At 38.9% G+C, this 25645-nt stretch overlaps 1 protein-coding gene across 1 annotated transcript in view; it reads left to right on the top strand.

Annotated features, from left to right (window-relative positions):
* The window catches only part of IMPA1 (inositol monophosphatase 1), an 86570-nt gene that overhangs the window by 21485 nt on the left and 39440 nt on the right, over window positions 1-25645 (top strand). The window contains exons 4-7 of the mRNA XM_053715161.1: window positions 565-669; window positions 4113-4158; window positions 5357-5465; window positions 6298-6406. Of these exons, the coding sequence (XP_053571136.1) occupies window positions 565-669; window positions 4113-4158; window positions 5357-5465; window positions 6298-6406 (369 nt within the window). The remainder of the gene's footprint in view (window positions 1-564; window positions 670-4112; window positions 4159-5356; window positions 5466-6297; window positions 6407-25645) is intronic.

Raw genomic sequence — 25645 nt, 5'->3', positions numbered from 1 at the left:
ACTGATCTCCTTTAATATAGTCAGTTAGGTACAGATATAAATAACTGCCTACATTGTTCAAGCAATCACTGTGTAGAATATTTATGGTCAGAATTCTGCAGGATTTAAACTGCACAGGAAAAATGGGTCATGGGAGAGGGTTCAAAGTTGATAAATGTACATTAATTTTTTAGGTGTGTTACCCAAGGTTATGAACCCCTTTTTGTGGCAGAAGCCCAGGTTTTGGGGAGATGACTAATGATCGTGAAAGTAAATCTGTAGTGAGATTTAACATAGCATTTGTCTTTCTTTAGTAAGAATGAGAAGAGACAGAAATTCGAGGGAGAGGGGAACATGAATCTATCTGCAGGTTTTTTTGGGGGGGAGCAGTGATGTAGTGGGAGGGAGCAAGTTGAATTGAAAACCATGTATCTGAATATGTGCTATCATTGTGATGCCAGTGCTTTTTCAAGCCTTCCTTTAGTAGGTTCTATGTGATTAGTCATCCGGATCTTTCTGTAAGATATTGATTAGCTAGATAAGTAAATGTATTAATATGTTATGTATTACTGTTTATTCTTTCAGCTTTATTGGAGAGGAATCTGTGGCAGCAGGTAAAGAAAGTATCCTGACAGATAACCCAACTTGGATCATAGATCCCATTGATGGGACAACTAATTTTGTTCACAGGTAAATTCTTTAAGCATTTAACTATTAATGTCATCTCTAGGTCAGTTTAATGTCAGGTGTCATCTCCAGGACAATTTAAACAAGCATTCCAGTTGAAATGGAAATTAATGCCACTGTTTAACCTTTGGGTACGAACTACAGAGGCATTGCATTACTTTGGAATGCGTTTCACCTGTCTTGCACCCAAGGAATTCAATCTGATCTAACCCTAATGCCTGTTAATCTGCATCAAATTTCACATTGCTATGTTGTTGTTGTTGTTGTTTTTTTAAAGATAATAATATTTGGTTATGTTACCATTGGGATATCAAGATTTTGAATGCTGCTGTGGCTGATCTTGGAGATATGGGGAATCTAGTTGGTGTGTTTACCTGTCACTCTAGTGTGTGCAATATTTTTTTTTCCCTTTGACCTAAGATTGACACAAGTAGCATATAATAGGTTTTGATATGCAAATTAAATACAAGTGGAGCGCTAAATATTGCTTTCTATAGCATGAACTGGTATTACAAGTTGACAGCAATGCGAACTCGCGCTCCCATACATGGCATGAGAACCTCACGCAGCGAAGGGGGTTAGTAGCGCAGCGATGGCAGCTAATTGAAATATGTATGTGTGTGTGCATACATACATACAACAATAGAAAAAATGAATCCTCCCTCAAGGTCACCTGGGTGCAGCAACGCTAATAACAAGCCACAAAACAAAGTTGCACACTCAGGATATTTTCACAGCAAAAGGTCAACTTTATTGGATGACGTTTCAGAGATGTAAACTCTCATTCGATCAGAAATGCACAAAGAGAGATTAGTAAGGTGTATTTCTTGCTTATTTACTCTTTTATGCTTTAATATGAAAGTGCTCACATCACATGTATACACACACACAAAGCTATGACTATGGCTTTTTAGCTGAAATGCGTAAGCTTTTCATTTACATCTGCCTTTTTAGCTACCTTGAGTAGCGTATGGACTTTTAAGGACATGTTTCAATAAACGCTAAGTTGTATTACTTGGCTGTTGCTCCTTTCCTTCCTCCTTTATGTATATAAGGATATACATATATTTTTACTGGGAACACACAGTTCCCATTAACCGCAATGTAAAGTCACTTTTCAGTGCTGTTTTTTTTTCTTTCTTTCTAACACCTTACACCCGCTCCCTTTAGACCCCAAAACTGCTTTTTGCAGTAATTTTATTAAAAAAAAAAAAGATGCTACTCTCTTTATTTTTTTTAATAAAGTATCACAATTGATTTTGGGGGGGAATTTGGTGGACATTTATAAAATTAAAGTGATGGTAAATTCATCTGTTGTGCAAGACATATTCCTTTAGCTCTGACCTTAACTAGCACATCGATGTGCTTATATAAATAAAAAAACATTTATTCAATCTTCAATGCCGTTTTTATTTGCCTCTCCGTACAGTGTTTTAAACGGCCTCTCTATATTTTTTCACAGGGGCAGCTTTGATTGACAACGCTTTTAGCCAATCATCAGCTCACCATGCACCCCATGTGAAATATGAACTGCACGCTCCCGTCCTCTACACTAACTCTTTGCTACTTACTGCGCATGCGCAATTCGTACGCTAACTGCGCATTTCTATATTAGACTACGCACCGATCATCTAATACTTACATCCATCCTTGCAAACTTGAAAGCACGAACTTTATTCTCATATGGAAATGCGCAGTTAGCGTAAGAATTGCGCATGTGCAGTAAGTAGCAAAGAGTTAGTGTAGAGGACGGGAGCGTGCAGTTCATATTTCACATGGGGCGCATGGTGAGCTGATGATTGGCTAAAAGCGTTGTCAATCAAAGCTGCCCCTGTGAAAAAAATATAGAGAGGCTGTTTAAAACACTGTACGGAGAGGCAAATAAAAACGGCATTGAAGAGTGAATAAATGTTTTTTTATTTCTATAAGCACATCGATGTGCTAGTTAAGGTCAGAGCTAAAGGAATATGTCTTGCACAACAGATGAATTTACCATCACTTTAATCAGACATCTGATTTTATATAATCTTGCTCAGATGAGATGATATAAAAGGATCCTCTGGCACTGCAAGATCCATAGAGAAATTCTAAAAAAGCTAATTTTGCAATGCTTCTCCAAGGGGTGTTCCCTGCATTTCTGTATATGAAGGAGAGACTAGCCAAGTGGCAAGATATCACTGCATAACATGACCGTTCTGCTGCATTTAAACTTTGTGCTTTGTATTTTATATTACTTTAGATTGTTTTATTAAATTTAAACTTTGCCCTTTCTATTTTGTCTTTTATTTGGTATACAGCAGTGTATTTAGGATTGTGATTTTAGAAACTCTGATTATGCTTTGATAGTTTTTGTATAATGGTTGTTACTGATAATTACCTCAATCCTTTCCCATTTAGTGTCAGGCTTTTCTGCTTGATGTCGGTAAAATGGGCAGACGAGTATATACTGTGGGCTCTTGGACATGCTCAGTAAGACAGTTTAATACTGACTTTAGTGTCCCTTTAACTCGCTGGGTCCTATTATAGAGCCAGTCCTACTGCCAGGAAGGTTAACATCTATTTTATTTGATCTGTAATACTTTCTGAGGCTTAGTAGGCATATCCTAGTTTTATTATGCACAGTAGCAGACAAATATACCATAGTACAGCTTTAGCTCATATGAAAGCATAGAAATCCACAATATATTTTGTTCAGACAAATAGTAATTACATGTGTAAAATGTAATAACTGTACTGGAATCTTAGTGGTTAAAACGGCGACAATTCAGGCGCTGTGTCATCTCAAGCAGACACCAAATGTACATATAATTTGCTTATACAAGCCATTTTAGTTTGTAATTGATATTAAAAACATGTTTAGAATTAATCACATTTTTCATAATATATGCTACTGTGCATAATAAAACGCATGAGAAGACTAGCATATGCCTCCTAAGCCTGAGAAACTATTACAGATCAAATAAAATAGATGTTAACCTTCCTGACAGAAGGGCTGGCTCTATAATAGGACCCATCAAGGCAATTGGGACCCAGGCAGCATTTAATAGGGGTGACGCATAGGGATAGCCTTTTTCAGTTAAGGGACACTAAAATCAATATTAAAATGTTCTACTGAGCATGTGCAAGAGTTCACAGTAAATACACATATATGTAATTGTGATTGCCTGAAGCCTGTCACATGATACAGGGGGCTGGGAAAGTGGAAGTAACGTTGAAATTTGTCAAAACAAAATCTACTGCTCATTTGAAATTCTAAGGGCCTGGTGATCAAAAACTTGATGGGATGGTGAGAAAACAAGAAAAAACTTTGGGTTCTTTTATTGAGCATTATATTATAATGTATGTGTGTCTCCTTCACATCCAGCACCCTGCAAAGCTATCAAGCTAAATGTTTCTAAGGTATAAATTTGTATTTACTGATATACGATTTTTTTCATTGCGTACAGGTTTCCTTTTGTGGCTGTTTCCATAGGATTTGCAGTAAATAAAAAGGTAAAGTCAATTATTTGTCTTATAACAATTTGTGCAAAAACATATCTGGGATTTGCATTAAATATTCTTAGGCCTTAACTACCTAAAAACCACTGCTCCTTAACTCATGGGTGGCGGACTGCAATCATCCCGATCAGATACAATTGGGATGATTGACACCCCCTGCTAGCGGCTGATTGGCCCCGAATGTGCAGGAGGCGGCATTGCACAAGCATTTCACAAGAAATGCTTGTGCAATGATAAATTTATCAATGTTGGGTGGACAAGTTTCGATACATCGCATCATGTCAGCCCGCAAGTTGATAAATCGGCCCCTAAGCACAGTCATGAAAAAGTAAAATTCAGAGATTGTTTACCTAGTAATAATTGTCTTCAGTGTTAGTAAATGTAGGCATTTTACTGTAAAGAATGTTTTTTCACCAATCAACTTATTTTTAAAATTAAATAAAAAATGTAAATACATTTGTCAACTATGCATGAGAGAGCAGAAATTAAATATTTGAAACTTATTTAATAAAATAAATTTATTATGAAACATTTTGAAGTTATTTTACATGCAAAATTAAGTCAACGTGAAATTAAATTGAAACCATGTGACTAAAACTGTTACACACATTTTAGAATAATTATATGTCTTTAGTGAATAAAAAAAGAACTAGCAATTTTCCTAGGCATAATTAATAGTTATGGTTTTAAGCCTATGTATGGATATAGTGCTGCAATTCATCAGTTTGAAAGACCAAGACTTTTTTGTAAACCACAAAATAAAGCTTTAATAAAATAAGGTAAAACATTTCATTTTACAGACATTTTAACTACTGTTTATTTGAAAATAGGTTAATTACATAAAAGCTGTGATATTTCTGGAAATTACTATTTTGCAGAATGAGATCTAAAATTGTTTAACTGTAAACTAAACATACATTTTCCAAATTTTACCTTGGCTTCCTGGAATGGAAATTATTGATAACTTCTTGCCAGGGGAATTAAAATACAATTTTAACCTTGCAAAAAGGATTTTTCTGTTTGTTTGAATTGTATGCAATGTAAAGACATTATGGGATTATTTTATGATAATTTGTGTTAAGTATCCTAGGTGAATAATGAAATGGTAAAGCTGTAAGACCATAGATCTTCAAAACATGAGTTTGCACATTTATTATTATTATTATTATTATTATTTTTGTTATTTTTTTAGATTGAATTTGGAGTTGTTTATAGCTGCGTAGAAGACAAAATGTATACGGCCAAAAAGGGTAAAGGGGCATTTTGCAATGGTCAGAAATTGCATGTTTCTGACCAAAAAGGTATGTCATTGTTTTAATTTTTTCAGAATATTGGCAAATATAATTCAACTAAAAGAAAATGCAAGTAATACTGTATACCGTGTAGACTATTAAAGAAACTAGCAGGTACTTTTATACATATATGTAACATCTAGGGGGTAAATATAAGCTTTTTTTTATTACTGAATAGGCAGAAGTGTATTTTTTTTATAATTGTTGTCAGTAGTAAATGCTTAACATCTAGTATGCACGAGAGAAATATTTAACACTTTTTTTTTTTTATAGTTGTAAAGTATGACTTTCCGGCAACAAGTCAATGTGAATAGTTTAAATAACCTTACTTAATGTGCCAGTGTAAATAAAAATGTCAGGAATTCTCTCTTATTTTAATTTTCCTGGATATTATTTTATTGTTCTTAAAGGAACAGAAAAGCTAGATTTTAGTGTAATTAAAGTAAAAGTGGAATGGTATAGCATATTTGAATGCATTATTGTGCATTTAAAACCTGTTCTATTATCTTTTTTAACTATATAATTCTAAAAATATATTACTAACTAGTTTAAAATAATCATTGAACGTTTTTAATCAAATGTGCCTGCAAGGTTCAATTAATTTTTTTTTATTTCCACTGGGTTTTGCCCAAATCAAAACATTTTAAAATAATTTGAAGCACATTTTTTTTTGTATTGCAGATAAAGTTGTTTCAGAATATCAGACTCTGAGTATACACGCTAGAGCTAAACAAAATACTGCAATTTGTTTTATTTGTAAGGATAGCAAAACAATCAAACTAAAAAAATATGTTTGTTATGTGTTGTTTAAAAATATAGTATACATTTTTTTTTCTTGCAGATATAACCAAATCCATGATTATAACTGAATTGGGGTCAAATCGTAACCCAGAGGTTATAAAAATTGTTCTTTCCAATATGGGGAAACTTTTGTGCATTCCAATTCATGGGTAAGGTGTGAAACCTTGTAAATTAAAAAAAAAAAAAATATATATATATATATACATCATGTATAATTCTGAATAATTATTCCTTTTTTTAAAGGAACATTATCACAAATATAAAACTGTTTAGCATCCAGACTGGCTCAGCATGCTTGCGGAAGGTGCAGCTTTTGGCATAAATATTATGTGTGAAAATGCTTGTATAAGAAAGAAACATATTAGGGCTAAATAACTATTTTTTTTTTCAGTATGCATTTTTAATATATGCTGAAGTACAGAGAAATCATACAGATACATTTAGATATTTTTGACTCACATAGTACAATTTTACTGTCAGGGTTGTCTGAAAATAGTGGATGAATAGTAATAGCTTCAGTCAGCTTACATTAAACCTTTCAATAGATAGAAAACTTTGATTTGGCTTGTACTTTTTAAATGCATCCTAAACTAGGGCTCTGCAAACCCAGGTGCCAGGGAGCCACCAGCTCCTGAAAATAGGGCCCTGGCACTCTGATTTAGAGACACCTATGGCATCTTATATTTAGCTTGGTGTGACTGAATTCTTTATAGGCCTTACAGCTGTTAAATACATACACACACGCATAGGTATATATCTATAGGGATTTCCAAAAGTTGCTGGCTCCTAAATTTCTAACAAATTTACACACACATAATAAATAATAAAAATATATATATATATATATATATATATATATATATATATATATATATATATATATATATATATATATATATATATATATATATATATATCAGATAGAAGACAGCACCCTCTGGTCTTAAATGCAGATAAAGATTTATTGCTGTGACGTTTCGGGGAATACTCCCCTTCCACAGACCAAAGTAGAATACAGTGAGCCAAACATTTATACACATACATGAACCCCTCCCCCTGTGAAAAAAACACCAAAAAGTGGTTGCTAGGCAGCAACTACCTAGCAGGTAAACAAATAAACATAGTTTACACACTGAAACAAATAACTAGCTACACAATTGCAGATAAAAAGTATATACAGTGTGTGTGTATATATATATATATATATATATATATATATATATATATATATGTATATGTGTGTGTATGTGTGTATATATATATATATATATATATATATATATATATATATATATATATATACACACACACACAACTACATGTACCATGTGCCTTAACAGTTAGCATCAGGATTGCATAAGCCTATTTTTAAATTAACTAAATATGGACATTTATGTACAACACCTATGATACAATTGCGTTACAAACTAAATTAAAACAAAGGTCTAAAGTAGCGTGGCTACCGATAATCTCCAGCCTCAGAATGGCTGTAAATGTACGGTCAGCATACATATGTAATATTAGCCATAGGGTCAGAGTTAGAATCCTAGCGATTATGTCCAGCATAGGCCGTATGTAGTGGAATCCACTTAAAGTACACCTACAGAAAGAATGACACCCCATGAGTGCAAATGCAACTAAGGTATCTAACGTATCTATTCAAACAGAAAGTGTCTTAGTCACCTAACATCAGGCTCGCAAAGGCGCATATACTAGAGGTCATAGATCAATATGTACATAGAATGTCAATGATACCAATGCGATATATACCAAGAATTGTGCTCCGGTCTTTGTAAAGCAACTATTAGCAGGCCCAAATGTACCTGGGGCCCGATCCGATATGCAGCGTCGCCCGCAAATGCCGGCGACGCTGAATTTTGCTCTGGTTTGGTATCCTATATACGGCGTAAGCTAGAAGTTATGCCCGTATATTTCTGCCGTCGCCCGTAGTTTTTTGGGCCATAGGCAGGTATACCAAACCAGCACAGTTTGGTATCCAATATACAGCGTTAGGACTTACGTGGCGAAAATGGAGAAATCTTACTCCATTTTCACCTCGCCACAAAAAGCAGCCGTAAGAAGCCTTACGCTGACTATTGGAGCCCCGTAACTACCTAAACTACCTGCAAAATAAACCTAACGCATGCACGTCTATCTACCTGTCAACCGCGATCCCCCGCCGCAATCCCTAATAAAGTATTTAACCCCTAAACCGCCGCTCCCGGACCCCGCCTCCATCTACATAAACTAACCCCCTAATGTGAACCCCTAAAACCGCCGCCATCTACCTGATCTATCCCCTAATGTGAACCCCTTACACCGCCGCCATCTACCTTATCTATCCCCTAATCTGACCCCTTACACCGCCGCCACCTATATAAAAATTATTAACCCCTAATCTAATCCCCTTATACCGCCGCCAGCTATATTAATATTATTAACCCCTAATCTAATCCCCCTAAAATAATTATCTCTATTACCAGCCCTTAAAAGGGCCTTTTGCGGGGCTTTGCCCCAAAGTAAACCGCTCTTTTGCCCTATAACCTGCCCTCCCTACACCGCCGCCACCTATATTAATAGTATTAACCCCTAATGTAAGCCCCTTACACCGCCGCCATCTATATTAAAATTATTAACCCCTAATTTAATCTACCTACCCCGCCGCCAGCTATATTATCTATATTAACCCTAAGTATATTATTGTTAATATAGTTATTACATTATATATATTAACTATATTAACCCTAATTATATTAGGGTTAATATAGTTAATATAGTTACTATAGTATTTATATTAACTATATTAACTCTATCTAACCCTAACACCCCTAACTAAATTCTTATTAAATAAATCTAATTCATATTATAAACAAAAATATTCCTATTTAAATCTAAATACTTACCTATAAAATAAACCCTAAGATAGCTACAATATAATTAATAATTACATTGTAGCTATGTTAGGGTTTATATTTATTTTACAGTTAACTTGGTATTTATTTTAACTAGGTATAATAGCTATTAAATAGTTAACTATTTAATAGCTACCTAGTTAAAATAATTACCCAATTACCTGTAAAATAAATCCTAACCTAAGTTACAAATACACCTACACTATCAATAAATTAAATAAACTACAAATATCTATCTAAAAATACAATTAAATAAACTAAACTAAATTACAAAAAAAAAGATTACAGCAATTTTAAGCTAATTACACCTATTCTAAGCCCCCTAATAAAATAATAAAGCCCCCCAAAATAAAAAATTCCCTGCCCTATTCTAAATTATAAGATACCCAGCTTTGTACCAGCCCTTAAAAGGGCTTTTTGCGGGGTATTTACCCCAAGTTAACAGCTCTTTTGCCTGTAAAAAAAAAAAGAACACAACACCCCCCCCCCCAACATTACAACCCACCACCCACATACCCCTATTCTAAACCCACCCAAACCCCCCTTAAAAAAACCTAACACTACCCCCCTGAAGATCTCCCTACCTTGTCTTCACCCAACCGGGCCAAACTCCTCATCCGATCCGGGCGATGTCTTTATCCAAGCGGCAAAGAAGAAGTCTTCATTCCGGCGATGTCTTTATCCAAGCGGCAAAGAAGAAGTCTTCATTCCGGCTATGTCTTTATCCAAGCGGTAAAGAAGAAGTCTTCATTCCGGCGATGTCTTTATCCAAGCGGCAAAGAAGAAGTCTTCATCCCGGCGATGTCTTTATCCAAGCTGCAAAGAAGAAGTCTTCATCCCGGCGATGTCTTTATCCAAGCTGCAAAGAAGAAGTCTTCATCCCGGCGATGTCTTTATCCAAGCGGCAAAGAAGAAGTCTTTATCCAAGCGGCAAAGAAGAAGTCTTCTTCCATCTGACAGCATCTTCCATCAAGCAGCATCTTCAATCTTCTTTCTTCGCTCCTCCGACGCAGAGCATCCATCCCGGCCGACGACTGAACGACGAATGAGGTACCTTTAAATGACGTCCGTCAAATTCCGATTGGCTGATGGGATTCTATCAGCCAATCGGAATTAAGGTAGGAAAAATCTGATTGGCTGATTGAATCAGCCAATCAGATTGAGCTCGCATTCTATTGGCTGATCGGAACAGCCAATAGAATGCGAGCTCAATCTGATTGGCTGATTGGTTCAGCCAATCGGATTGAACTTGAATCTGATTAGCTGATTCAATCAGCCAATCAAATTTTTCTACCTTAATTCCGATTGGCTGATAGAATCCTATCAGCCAATCGGAATTCGACGGACGCCATCTTGGATGACGTTATTTAAAGGTACCTCATTCGTCGTTCAGTCGTAGGCCGGGATGGATGCTCCGCGTCGGAGGAGCGAAGAAAGAAGATTGAAGATGCCGCTTGATGGAAGATGCTGCCGGATGGAAGAAGACTTTGCTGCCGCTTGGATAAAGACATCGCCGGGATGAAGACATCCCGGATCGGATGAGGAGTTCGGCCCGGTTGGGTGAAGACAAGGTAGGGAGATCTTCAGGGGGGTAGTGTTAGGTTTATTTAAGGGGGGTTTGGGTTAGATTAGGGGTATGTGGGTGGTGGGTTGTAATGTTGGGGGATGGTATTGTGTTTTTTTTCAGGCAAAAGAGCAGTTTTCTTTGGGGCATGCCCCGCAAAAGACCCTTTTAACCCCTTAACGACCGAGGACGTGCAGGGTACGTCCTCAAAAAAAAAAGGCAGTTAATGCCTGAGGACGTACCCTGCACGTCCTCGGTGTGGAAAGCAGCTGGAAGCGATCCTGTTTGCTTCCAGCTGCTTTCCGGTTATTGCAGTGATGCCTCGATATGGAGGCATCCTGCAATAACCTTTTGAAGCCATCCGGTGCAGAGAGAGCCACTCTGTGGCCCTCTCTGCACCGGAGATCGGTGGCTTCCTTCGTTGGTGGGTGGGAGCATTACCGGGAGGCGGGTGGCGGCCATCGATGGCCCTGGAGATGTGGAGGGGGGCGGGATCGTGGGCGGGGATGCCCGGGGGCGCGCACGGACGCGCGCGCGTGCACGGGAGGGCGGGGGCGGGCGCGTGCACGGGGAGGGAGCGGGTGGGAACCGCTACACTACAGAAAAAGGTGCAATCAGTTTAAAATAACTGTAGAAAAAAAACAATCAATGAGGTGGTTGGGGTTTGTGGTGGTGGTGGGGGGGGGTTTGGGGAAGCTACACTACAGAAAAAAAAAAACTTAAGAAAAAAAAGCACTTTTTTGTATAAGCTGGGTACTGGCAGACAGCTGCCAGTACCCAAGATGGCCCCAATAAGGCAGATAGGGAAGGTTACAAAGCTGTTTTGGGGGGGATCAGGGAGGTTGGAGGCTAAGGGGGGTCCTATACAGCAGAATAATTATTATTTTAAAAAAAAAAAAAAACCTATACCCCCCAAAAAGCTTTTATTTTAGTACTGGCAGACTTTCTGCCAGTACTTAAGATGGCGGGGACAATTGTGGGGTGGGGGAGGGAAGGGAGCTGTTTGGGAGGGATCAGGGGGTCTGATGTGTCAGGTGGGAGGCTGATCTCTACACTAAAGCTAAAATTAACCCTGCAAGCTCCCTACAAACTTCCTAATTAACCCCTTCACTGCTAGCCATAATACACGTGTGATGCGCAGCAGCATTTTGCGGCCTTCTAATTACCAGAAAGCAACACCAAAGTCATATATATCTGCTATTTCTGAACAAAGGGGATCCCAGAGAAGCATTTACAACCATTTGTGCCATAATTGCACAAGCTGTTTGTAAATGATTTCAGTGAGAATCCTAAAATTGTGAAAAATTTAACGTTTTTTTTTTATTTGATCGCATTTGGCGGTGAAATGGTGGCATGAAATATACCAAAATGGGCCTAGATCATTACTTTGGGTTGTCTACTACACTACACTAAAGCTAAAATTAACCATACAAGCTCCCTACAAGCTCCCTAATTAACCCCTGCACTGCTGGGCATAATACACGTGTGGTGCGCAGCGGCATTTAGCGGCCTTCTAATTACCAAAAAGCAATGCCAAAGCCATATATGTCTGCTATTTCTGAACAAAGGGGATCCCAGAGAAGCATTTACAACCATTTGTGCCATAATTGCACAATCTGTTTGTAAATAATTTCAGTGAGAAACCGAAAGTTTGTGAAAAAATTTGTGAAAAAGTGAACGATATTTTGTATTTGATCGCATTTGGCGGTGAAATGGTGGCATGAAATATACCAAAATTGGCCTAGATTAATACTTTGGGATGTCTTCTAAAAAAAAATATATACATGTCAATAGATATTCAGGGATTCCTGAAAGATATTAGTGTTCCAATGTAACTAGCGCTAATTTTGAAAAAAAGTAGTTTGGAAATAGCAAAATGCTACTTGTATTTATGGCCCTATAGCTTTCAAAAAAAGCAAAGAACATGTAAATATTAGGTATTTCTAAACTCAGGACAAAATTTAGAAACTATTTAGCATGTTTTTTTTTTGGTGGTTGTAGATGTTTAACAGATTTTGGGGGTCAAAGTTAAAAAAAAGTGTGTTTTTTTCCATTTTTTCCTCATATTTTATAAATTTTTTTATAGTAAATTATAAGATATGATGAAAATAATGGTATTTTTAGAAAGTTAATTTAATGGCGAGAAAAACGGTATATAATATGTGTGGGTACAGTAAATGAGTAAGAGGGAAATTACAGCTAAACACAAACACCGCAAAAATGTAAAAATAGCCTTGGTCCCAAACGGACAGAAAATGGAAAAGTGCTGTGGTCATTAAGGGGTTAAGGGCTGGTAAGGTAAAAGAGCTTTGAACTTTTTTAATGTAGAATAGGGTAGGGCATTTTTTTTATTTTGGGGGGCTTTATTATTTTATTAGGGGGCTTAGAATAGGTGTAATTAGCTTAAAAATCTTGTAATCTTTTTTTTATTTTTTGTAATTTAGTGTTTTTTTTTTTTGTAGTTTAGTTTATTTAATTGTATTTTAGCTTAGATATTTGTAGTTTATTTAATTTATTGATAGTGTAGGTGTATTTGTAACTTAGGTTAGGATTTATTTTACAGGTAAATTGGTAATTATTTTAACTAGGTAGCTATTAAATAGTTATTAACTATTTAATAGCTATTGTACCTAGTTAAAATAAATACCAAGTTACCTGTAAAATAAATATAAACCCTAAAATAGCTACAATGTAATTATTAATTACATTGTAGCTATCTTAGGGTTTATTTTATAGGTAAGTATTTAGATTTAAATAGGAATATTTTCATTAATAATATTAATATTAGATTTATTTTAATAAGAGTTTAGTTAGGGATGTTAGAGTTAGATAGGGTTATTATACTTAATATAAATATATATAATATAACGATATTAACTATATTAACCCTAATATATAATTAGGGTTAATATATATAATATAATAATTATATTAACTATATTAACCCTAATCAAATTAGGGTTAATATAGCTGGCGGCGGTGTAGGGGGATTAGATTAGGGGTTAATACATTTATTATAGGTGGCAGCGGTGTAGGGGGATTTAGATTGTAGGCAAAAGAGCTGATTACTTTGTGACAAAGCCCCGCCAAAAGCCCTTTTAAGGGCTTGCAAAAGAGCAGTTTACTTTGGGGTAATGCCACGCAAAAAGCCCTTTTCAGGGCTATTTGTAGGGTTAGACTTAGGTTTAGTGGTAGGGATAGTTTAGTATTTTAGGGGTTAAATAATTTTATATAGATGGCGCGGGGTAGGGGGATTAAATTAGGGGTTAATAATTTTAAAATAGATGGCGGCGGGGTAGGGGCTCACTTTAGGGGGGGTAGGTAAGGTAGATGGCGGCAGTGTTAGGGGCTCACTTTAGGGGGTTATAGATTTAATATAGCTGGTGGCGTGGTCCGGGAGCGGCGGTTTAGGGGTTAATAACTTTATTAGGTGGCGGCGGGGTCCGGGAGCGGCGGTTTAGGGGTTAATAACTTTTTTTATTGTTAGGATAGTGAGGGGGGATAGCGGATAGAAGGTTAGACGTGTCGGGCTATGTTTAGGAGGCGTGTTAGACAGTGCGGATGATTTCATACTTTAGTCAGGTTTTGTAGGCGCCGGCAGTTTCTAACTTGCTGTAAGTCAATGGCGACGCCAGAAATTTGTACTTACGCAGATTTCTGGACGTCGCTGGTTTATCCGACTTACGGCACGTTAGCATCTAACGGCGCCGTATATTGGATAGCTCGAGTTGCGAGCTGAAACTGCGGGCGACGCGGGTTCCCTCGCTTGCGCCGCAAACTACGCCGTATATCGGATCGCGCCCCTGATCTCTATTATCAAGTCAGTGTATGCAACGGTAATGCACAGCGTATGTGATACAATCTAGCAAGTGCTATTCTACGGTCTATGTATACCAACTATAGCCAGGCCACGCTAAAACCAATGTTAGTAGTCTAATCTGTGTGCGCTGCAGTTGTGTTATATTCCAGTCAGTAAATATCAAATCGTGTCAGACCTAAATATGTCACCTACTAATTTTTCTAATGTATAAGTGCAGCGGATGTGTCTGACGTATAAAACATAAGACCGGTATACATACCGCATGTGAGACCGTAAACAAAAGGTGAGCTCACGGATGGGCACCCATAATCGTATCCCCTAGATGTATAATGTAGCACAGAAAGCCTGTTGAGAGAGAAGAGGGGTAACAGCCCCCAGTGTCCAGGAATGTCAAACACCCGCCCACTAGAGTCTCGTGCGTTGTCCTGATTGGTTAGCCCAGACAATCCCCTATAATAGTCAGAACTGTAAGTGATAACCAATGTACCCTACAGCTAAATGGTGTAAACTGACCACACCCTGAGTGGAAATACAGTGTGTATGACCCATGAACATTAAACTTCAGAACATAGGCAACCAAACCTAAAGAACAAAAGCACTCCGTGATGCTAATAGGTTAATACGGGCTACAGATAAGGAGTATAAAGCACAACATTTTTTTTTTTATTTATATAAAAATGCTAGCTGACAGACCACCAGATATAGATGTGCTCTTATGACCAAGCCCCCTGTAAAACATGTGAACCCTAGAGACATGTATACGCTGACTGGCTAGCAGATGATCAGGGACCTCATATATGTGTAGGACACACATGTGGCCAGATATGATTAGGGTTAAGGAGGGAAGAGCCAAACTAAGAGGTGGTGGTTAAACCTAGAATACCAGAGGGGGAAATAATGAAGGGAAAGAATTCCCCTGTTCACTGTCACTGAATTCTTTCCCTTCATTATTTCTCCCTCTGGTATTACACGTCAATCTCTTTATTAAGAGTAGTGGTGACTTTTAGCAGTTAGAAGGCGGCGAGGTAGTCTTTGCTTTACTTCTAACATTTCTGTTACCTCTATATAAAAAACCCAGGTTGGTTACTCTGTTTTTCTTTTCTCTCCATGTCCCTGCCAGTGGTTGATTTGAGGTTGACAAACTGGGAAGTGCTGTGTCTGCTCCACAGCATAAGATCCTGGAGGGTAAGTCAGTTTATATCCTTATTTAAACCCTTCCCTTGGCAGGTATATATAACTGTAACTGTCATCAGGGAAAGGGAGGACTTTGAAGGGTAACCAACTGGCACCTCCATTGCCCTCTTAGATCGGTATGGAAACCTTAGTTATATCCCTGTTGGGGATATCAGTTATTTGAGCAGCTTGGATCTACCGGCATCTCCTTAAACATGCTCTGGTTCACTCATTGTGTGTTTCCCTCTGACATAACTCAACTACCCTCATAGTTTTTGTTTACAGTTAAAAATGACACACCGAGTTGAGGCTTTTATATATTTGTGTGGACCTTTTATAATGGAGCATCTACACTCTAGCTCCTTTAGCTAGTATGTTCCTCATTACAGCAGTGGCACCTCCGGCTTTAGTAGAGGAGGCTACCGCTGTATGTTATGATTATATTTTTAGTAACTTCGATGCATGCCATTATCTGATGCTGCGGCCGCTTCTCCAGCTAGATGAGAGGAGACTACCGCTGGCCTTTTTTAGAAAATATTCTCTGGCAGTGCTATTTTAGGCAATCGCAATAAGCGCCAATACACTGACTGAAAGGGTTTCCCCATGAACCTGCAAGTCCCATATTACGCTCCTGACACAGCATTCAGTTATGGAGCTTGATATGGCTAATGCATGCTTTTTTGTTAGTAAGATGCTAGATAGCGATGACCACATTTGAAGGGTTTCTCCCCTCATCTGTTATCGAGTTAATAATTTAAAGGGGTCTCGCTGGTGCACTAAGCTTCAGGTGTTAAGCTTTTGTGTCAGCTTTATTTTATTATATGCGGCTATGTACCTTTATCCTTATATTAGAATATCGCCATTGTGGGTGCAGGATATGGCTCCTGCGGTGGAGGAGCTGTAAGCGTTCGCTCTGCTGGATAGGAAATGTATGGTCTGTTTTTGTTTTCAGAGCCGTGAGCGTTGGGCTCTATACAGAATAATTGTTTTTGTTTTGTTCCAACTTCGTCTACATAGTGAGATCCGCTATGGCGGACATACATTTCTGTTGGCGCCATTTTGGAAATAACTTTTCTATTTCCCACTATGGGCAGTGAGGTTTGCCGTTTGAGCACATTTTAGATGTCTTCATCATGTATTGTTAAGTACGATCTCTATGTGAGCCTCATTTTAGCCTATTTAGCCTAGACCTTTATAGTTTTTTTTTTTTCCCCTCCTAAGGTGTTTTATATCAGTTTTTTATGTCTACTGATAATATTGCCTCTAGGATATGAGGGATTAGTTTTTTTATTATGGGAGTGTTTATTATTATAAATGATATATCCTTCAATTTTATTTTTACTAGTATTTGTCGCCATCTGGTGGCATCTTTTTGCTAATGCATGCTCTATTATATTATGTATTAAGGTGCATTATTACATTTCCCTCTCATTCTGTGGATAAATCTTGATGGTCTCTCATATGATTTATCTCTTTCTCTGTTCTATTTAGCAGGGATTCATATATTATTTATACCCACCTACTGGTGATTACAAATTTCTACAGTTTGTGCATTGTAACTGTATGTTTGTTTAAGATTGTCACCATGTTCATGGTTTATCCCTTTCCTTTTTAGTACAGGTATATACTGGGCATTGTTATCAATATGATGTCCAATTATCCTGTCTCACATTCATGTATGTTTTAGGGATTATTTCCATCTTCATGGTTTATCCCTATCTTTCTACTGTACGGTTTAATTAGACTATGTTTTAGACATTAGGTCTACTTATATTATCCTTCTTTTCTACAGTAGAATATATAATTACTATGTTATAAGCACTAGAAATGCTTATCTTATCTTGTGTCTGCTGTGCATATTTAAGACATAAGTAGGGGAATATTAATATTTACATGATTTATTTTCCTCCTACCATGGAAATATTTAATGGATATTGTTATAAGTCTTTTGTCGGCTTATTTTTCCTCTTGAACATATTATTATATATATATGTCTTAGGGATTATCCATGTTCGTAATTTTTTTTTTTTTAGTTTTTTTTTTCTGTGGTAGAAAAATATATACGGGAGATTATTAATCTGACCACTTGTGATTCAGTGGGTAAATCTCCAATCATCTACCAGCTGGATTCCTGTTTTAACCCTAGCTATCCTTACAGCTGTGTATTCAGCAATGCTATGGCATTTAGGGAAAGTCTGCGTAAAGTAGGATATAGTATATAAGTGAGTCATTATGACTATCATTTATAGTATGGGTTTAGGGGCTATCAACATTTATTTTATTTATCTCTATCCTAATTCATTATGATTCAGTATAGGTATAGGCATCATAATTGTTTAATTTGCTCGATACATTTTAAATGTATGCTCCAGGGATTCTTAACCTTTTTTTGTCCCTTTCCTACCCTAGATGATTAGAGGTTATGTTATAAGCCTTTCCTGGCTTTTATATATTATTAAAATATTATATTTATTATATATATATATATATATATATATATATATATATATATATATATATATATATATATATATATATATATATTCTTCTATTCTCTTTTTAATCGTGCCATTCTCTGTTTTGTCTTTTGGACAAACACTTCCGATTTGTAGCCCTAAATTTTGGACTTGGCCTCTACTCCTCAAATCTTACAGGGGTTCCATGGGGCTCTTCTGGCACTAGCCAGATGTTATTGTCAATTCTACGTTCCCACGAGTGGAAAGTGAATCTGGAGAAGAGTTCCCTGGTGCCAGACACCAGGGTGTATTTCTTAGGAGCGATTATAGATTCTCTGTCTATGAAGATTTTGCTGTTGAAGGTCAGAAAATCCAAACTTCTGACTTCCTGCCTGTCACTTCAGTCCTCAACCTGTCCATTTTGTGTCTCAGTGTATGGAAGTAATTGGTCTGATGGTTGCTTTCATGGACATCATTCAGTTTGCTCAGTTCCATCTGAGACACCTACAGTTATGCATGCTCAGACAATGGAACGGAGACCACTCTGACCTATCGCAGAGGATAGCTCTGGTTCCCCTAACTAGAGTCTCTCTATCTTGGTGGTTTTCACAGGACCATCTGTTTCAAGGTGCATGCTTCCTAAGACCATCCTGGGTGATTGTAACCACGGACACCATCCTTTCAGGTTTGGATACAGTTTGGGGTTCTTTAAAGGCTCAGGGTCTTTGGACTCCAGAGGAGTCTTTTATTCCCATAAACATCTTGGAGTTGAGAGCAATTTACAATGCCTCATCAGCCTGGCCTCAACTAGCTTTAGTCCGGTTTATCAGATTTCAATAGGACAATATCTCCTAGGTTGCTTACGTCAATCACCAGAGAGGAACTCTGAGTTCCTTAGCAATGAAGGAGGTTACTCACATTTTCCAGCAGGCAGACTATTTATTCCAGGGAGTGGGCTCTCCACCCAGAGGTTCTCAAATGATAACTCTCAGGTGGTGGGTTCCGGAGTTGGATTTGATGGCATCACGTCTAAACGCCAAGCTTCCAAAGTACGGTTCAAAATCAAGAGAGCCACAGACCGCTCTGATTGACGCTCTAGGGGTGCCTTGAAACTTCAGTCTGGCATCCCTTTCCCCCTGTTTGCTTTCCTTCTTTGAGTCATTGCTCGTATCAAGCAGGAGAGGGCATCTGTAATTCTAATAGCTCCTGCATGGCCTCGCAGGATCTGGTGAAGATGTGTTCCCTTCCACCTTGGAGGTTACCTCTGAGGGAGTACCTTCTACTTCAGGGTCCATTCCTCCATCCAAACCTGGATTCTCTGAAGTTGACTGCTTGGAGATTGGACGCCTAGTTCTGTCTAGACATGGTTTTTCTGAAGTGGTCATTGATCTATGCTTCAGGCTATTAAACCTGTTACTTGCAGGATTTACCATAAGGTATGGCGTAAATATCTTTTTTTGGTGCGAATCTTATTTTATCTTTTCTTCAGGATGGCCTGGAGGGTCAGATTTCTGCACCGTCTATTCTTTTGCACAAACGTCTTTCAGATTTTCCAGATGGTCAAGCTTTCTTCAGGCCCTGGTCAGAATCAGGCCTGTGTTTAAACCTGTTGCTTCTCTTTGGAGTCTTAACCTAGAGTTGTGCAGCAGGCTCAGTTTGAGCCGATGCATGTTGTTGATATAAAGTTGTTATCTTGGAATTTTCTGTTTCTCCTTGCTATTTCTTCTGCTCGCAGAGTTTCTGAGCTTTCAGCTCCGCAGTGTGATTCCCCGTACCTTATTTCTCTTGTTAAGTGTATCCAGTCCACGGATCATCCATTACTTGTGGGATATTCTCCTTCCCAACAGGAAGTTGCAAGAGGATCACCCACAGCAGAGCTGCTATATAGCTCCTCCCCTAACTGCCATATCCAGTCATTCTCTTGCAACCCTCAACATAGATGGAGGTCGTGAGAGGACTGTGGTGTTTTATACTTAGTTTATTTCTTCAATCAAAAGTTTGTTATTTTTAAATGGTACCGGAGTGTACTGTTTATCTCAGGCAGTATTTAGAAGAAGAATCTGCCTGCGTTTTCTATGATCTTAGCAGAAGTAACTAAGATCCTTTGCTGTTCTCACACATTCTGAGGAGTGAGGTACTTCAGAGGGGGAATGGCGTGCAGGTTTTCCTGCAATAAGGTATGTGCAGTTAATATATTTTTCTAGTGATGGAAATTTGCTAGAAAATGCTGCTGATACCGAAGTAATGTAAGTAAAGCCTTAAATGCAGTGATAGCGACTGGTATCAGGCTTATTAATAGAGATACATACTCTTATAAAAATGTATTTTAAAACGTTTGCTGGCATGTTGAATCGTTTTTTTACATATGTTTGGTGATAAAACTTATTGGGGCCTAGTTTTTTCCACATGGCTGGCTTGAATTTTGCCTAGAAACAGTTCCCTGAGGCTTCCCACTGTTGTAATATGAGTGGGAGGGGCCTATTTTAGCGCTTTTTTGCGCAGCAAAAATTACAGACACAGACATCCTGCTTCTTCCTGCATGATCCAGGACTTCTCTGGAGGGCTCAAAAGGCTTCAAAAGTCGTATTGAGTGAGGTAAAAAGCCACAGTAGAGCTGTGGCAGTTGTTTTGACTGTTTAAAAATGTTTTTTTGACAATTGTTATTCCGTTTTTGGTATTAAGGGGTTAATCATCCATTTGCAAGTGGGTGCAATGCTCTCCTAACTTATTACATACACTGTGAAAATTTTGTTAGTGTAACTGCATTTTTTCACTGTTATTTCAAATTTGGACAAATTTTGTGTTTCTTAAAGGCGCAGTAGCGTTTTTTTATATTGCTTGTAAACTTGTTGTAAAGTGTTTTCCAAGCTTGCTAGTTTCATTGCTAGTCTGTTTAAACATGTCTGACACAGATGAATCTACTTGTTCATTATGTTTGAAAGCCATGGTGGAGCCCCATAGGAGAATGTGTACTAAATGTATTGATTTCACTTTAAATAATAAAGATCAGTCTTTATCTATAAAATAATTATCACCAGAGGATTCTGTTGAGGGGGAAGTTATGCCGACTAACTCTCCCCACGTGTCAGAACCTTCGCCTCCCGCTCAGGGGGCGCACGCTAGTATGGCGCCAAGTACATCAGGGACGCCCATAGCGATTACTTTGCAGGACATGGCTGCAATCATGAATAATACCCTGTCAGAGGTATTATCTAGATTGCCTGAATTCAGAGGCAAGCGCGATAGCTCTGGGATTAGGAGAGATGCAGAGCGTGCAGGTGCTGTAAGAGCCATGTCTGATACTGCGTCACAGTATGCAGAACATGAGGACGGAGAGCTTCATTCTGTGGGTGACGTCTCTGACTCGGGGAAACCTGATTCAGAGATTTCTGATTTTAAATTTAAGCTTGAGAACCTCCGTGTATTGCTTGGGGAGGTATTAGCTGCTCTGAATGACTGTAACACAGTTGCAATTCCAGAGAAATTGTGTAGGCTGGATAGATACTATGCGGTGCCGGTGTGTACTGATGTTTTTCCTATACCTAAAAGGCTTACAGAAATTATTAGCAAGGAGTGGGATAGACCCGGTGTGCCCTTTTCCCCACCTCCTATATTTAGAAAAATGTTCCCAATAGACGCCACTACACGGGACTTATGGCAGACGGTCCCTAAGGTGGAGGGAGCAGTTTCTACTTTAGCAAAGCGTACCACTATCCCGGTTGAGGACAGTTGTGCTTTTTCAGATCCAATGGATAAAAAATTGGAGGGTTACCTTAAGAAAATGTTTATTCAACAAGGTTTTATTCTACAGCCCCTTGCATGCATTGCGCCTGTCACTGCTGCGGCGGCATTCTGGTTTGAGGCCCTGGAAGAGGCCATTCATACAGCTCCATTGGATGAAATTATTGACATGCTTAGATCGCTTAAGCTAGCTAACTCATTTGTTTCTGATGCCATTGTTCATTTGACTAAACTAACGGCTAAGAATTCCGGATTCGCCATCCAGGCGCGTAGGGCGCTATGGCTTAAATCCTGGTCAGCTGACGTGACTTCTAAGTCTAAATTACTTAACATTCCTTTCAAGGGGCAGACCTTATTCGGGCCCGGCTTGAAAGAAATTATTGCTGACATTACTGGAGGTAAGGGTCATACCCTTCCTCAGGACAGGGCCAAATCAAAGGCCAAACAGTCTAATTTTCGTGCCTTTCGAAATTTCAAGGCAGGAGCAGCATCAACTTCCCCCGCTTCAAAACAAGAGGGAACTGTTGCTCATTCCAGACAGGCCTGGAAACCTAACCAGTCCTGGAACAAGGGCAAGCAGACCAGAAGATACACTTATGCACCTGAGGAAACTGTCACGTACAGACCGAGAAACGTTGTGTAAATAAAGTCTTTTATGATTTTATAACTGCAGCCACGAACTTTCTTTTCTTGATATCTTTATTGCCAATATTGTAGTTTGTTACCACTATACAAACTACTTTTTTCCTTGCTGTAATACCTCCTACCGGAGAACACGGTTCTTAACTGGATAACTGGATTTGGGGAAACCGCAAGAGAGTCCTTTTGGAACATTGACTGGGAGTCAGAACCACCAGCGGAGCCATCTAAATCGGCAGAGATAAGCGGAACCTCACCACCACAGTGGAGTGGGAGTTAGCTGGACAACTCTGAGAGTCCAGGAGGCACCTGTGACACTTCTCAAGTGTCTTTTATCCTGTGAGTATTTGGTACATTTACTAAGCGTGTCCCATCTCATTGGTAACCGCACTATGTTGGCGCCTTCTTTTATCTTTTTTTCTATATAGTATCCACCCCTGGGTCACCAACAGGGAACTTTTTGGAGAAGAGCCTGCCTACTGTGATTTGGACATTACGCCCATCATTTATGTAATATTTTGAACTCTGATTATTGGGACTATTTCACTATATCATTTAATGATTCTACCACATTGCTGTGCTTATTATTTATAGTGCCTTGCAGTTTTATCACCTTAATAATTTGGGGTGTTTGCTGCCAAGACACCACTGTATCACGTTATCACCATTACTATCTAAGAACAATTTATTTGTTTTTTAATAACTCATTTGTATCCTAATTTAATCGGGGGTTTTTTATATAATGATTTATATCAGATAGTTATATATTTAGATTTTTAACACTGTGATATTGTTTTATTGTCATACAGACAGTAGATATCAGACCGTTGGCGCACTAATTATACACGATCACAGACCAGAAAGCCTGCTGCTGCCCCCAAGACAGCATGAAGGAACGGCCCCCTATCCGGAAACGGATCTAGTGGGGGGCAGACTTTCTCTCTTCGCCCAGGCGTGGGCAAGAGATGTTCAGGATCCCTGGGCGTTGGAGATCATATCTCAGGGATATCTTCTGGACTTCAAAGCTTCTCCTCCACAAGGGAGATTTCATCTTTCAAGGTTATCAGAAAACCAGATAAAAAAAGAGGCATTCCTAAGCTGTGTACAAAACCTCCTAGTAATGGGAGTGATCCATCCAGTTCCGCAGACGGAACAAGGACGGGGCTTTTATTCAAATCTGTTTGTGGTTCCAAAGAAAGAGGGAACCTTCAGACCAATCTTGGATCTAAAGATCTTAAACAAATTCCTCAGAGTTCCATCATTCAAAATGGAAACTATTCGGACCATCCTACCCATGATCCAAGAGGGTCAGTACATGACCACAGTGGATTTAAAGGATGCCTACCTTCACATACCGATTCACAAAGATCATCATCGGTTCCTAAGGTTTGCCTTTCTAGTCAGGCATTACCAATTTGTAGCTCTTCCCTTCGGGTTGGCCACAGCCCCGAGAATTTTTACAAAGGTTCTGGGCTCACTTCTAGCGGTTCTAAGACCGCGAGGCATAGCGGTGGCTCCTTATCTAGACGACATCCTGATACAGACGTCAAACTTTCAAATTGCCAAGTCTCATACAGAGATAGTTCTGGCATTTCTGAGGTCGCATGGGTGGAAAGTGAACGTGGCAAAGAGTTCTCTATCCCCACTCACAAGAGTCTCCTTCCTAGGGACTCTTAGATTCTGTAGAGATGAAAATTTACCTGACGGAGTCCAGGTTATCAAAACTTCTAAATGCTTGCCGTGTCCTTCATTCCATTCCACGCCCGTCAGTGGCTCAGTGTATGGAAGTAATCGGCTTAATGGTAGCGGCAATGGACATAGTGCCATTTGCGCGCCTGCATCTCAGACCGCTGCAATTATGCATGCTAAGTCAGTGGAACGGGGATTACTCAGATTTGTCCCCTCTACTAAATCTGGATCAAGAGACCAGAGATTCTCTTCTCTGGTGGCTATCTCGGGTCCATCTGTCCAAGGGTATGTCCTTTCGCAGGCCAGATTGGACGATTGTAACAACAGATGCCAGCCTTCTAGGTTGGGGTGCAGTCTGGAACTCCCTGAAGGCTCAGGGATCGTGGACTCAGCAGGAGAAACTCCTCCCAATAAATATTCTGGAGTTAAGAGCAATATACAAGGCTCTTCTGGCTTGGCCTCAGTTAGCAACACTGAGGTTCATCAGATTTCAGTCGGACAACATCACGACTGTGGCTTACATCAACCATCAAGGGGGAACCAGGAGTTCCCTAGCGATGTTAGAAGTCTCAAAGATAATTCACTGGGCAGAGTCTCACTCTTGCCACCTGTCAGCGATCCATATCCCAGGCGTAGAGAACTGGGAGGCGGATTTTCTAAGTCGTCAGACTTTTCATCCGGGGGAGTGGGAACTCCATCCGGAGGTGTTTGCTCAATTGATTCTTCGTTCGGGCAAACTAGAGTTGGATCTCATGGCTTCTCGCCAGAACGCCAAGCTTCCTTGTTACGGATCCAGGTCCAGGGACCCAGAAGCGACGCTGATAGATGCTCTAGCAGCGCCTTGGTTCTTCAACCTGGCTTATGTGTTTCCACCGTTTCCTCTGCTCCCTCGACTGATTGCCAAGATCAAACAGGAGAGAGCATCAGTGATTCTGATGGCGCCTGCGTGGCCACGCAGGACCTGGTATGCAGACCTAGTGGACATGTCATCCTTTCCACCATGGACTCTACCTCTGAGACAAGACCTTCTAATACAAGGTCCTTTCAATCATCCAAATCTAATTTCTCTGAGACTGACTGCATGGAGATTGAACGCTTGATTCTATCAAAGCGTGGCTTCTCCGAGTCAGTCATTGATACCTTAATACAGGCACGAAAGCCTGTTACCAGGAAAATCTACCACAAGATATGGAGTAAATATCTTTATTGGTGTGAATCCAAGAATTACTCATGGATTAAGGTTAGGATTCCAAGGATATTGTCCTTTCTCCAAGAGGGTTTTGACAAAGGATTATCAGCTAGTTCCTTAAAGGGACATATTTCTGCTCTGTCTATTCTTTTGCACAAGCGTCTGGCAGAGGTTCCAGACGTTCAGGCATTTTGTCAGGCTTTGG

The sequence above is a fragment of the Bombina bombina genome, chromosome 5 (genome assembly GCF_027579735.1).
Source record: "Bombina bombina isolate aBomBom1 chromosome 5, aBomBom1.pri, whole genome shotgun sequence".
Taxonomy (NCBI): domain Eukaryota; kingdom Metazoa; phylum Chordata; class Amphibia; order Anura; family Bombinatoridae; genus Bombina; species Bombina bombina.
Note: the sequence above shows the minus strand (reverse complement) of the source record. Positions and strands in the feature narration are given on the sequence as shown.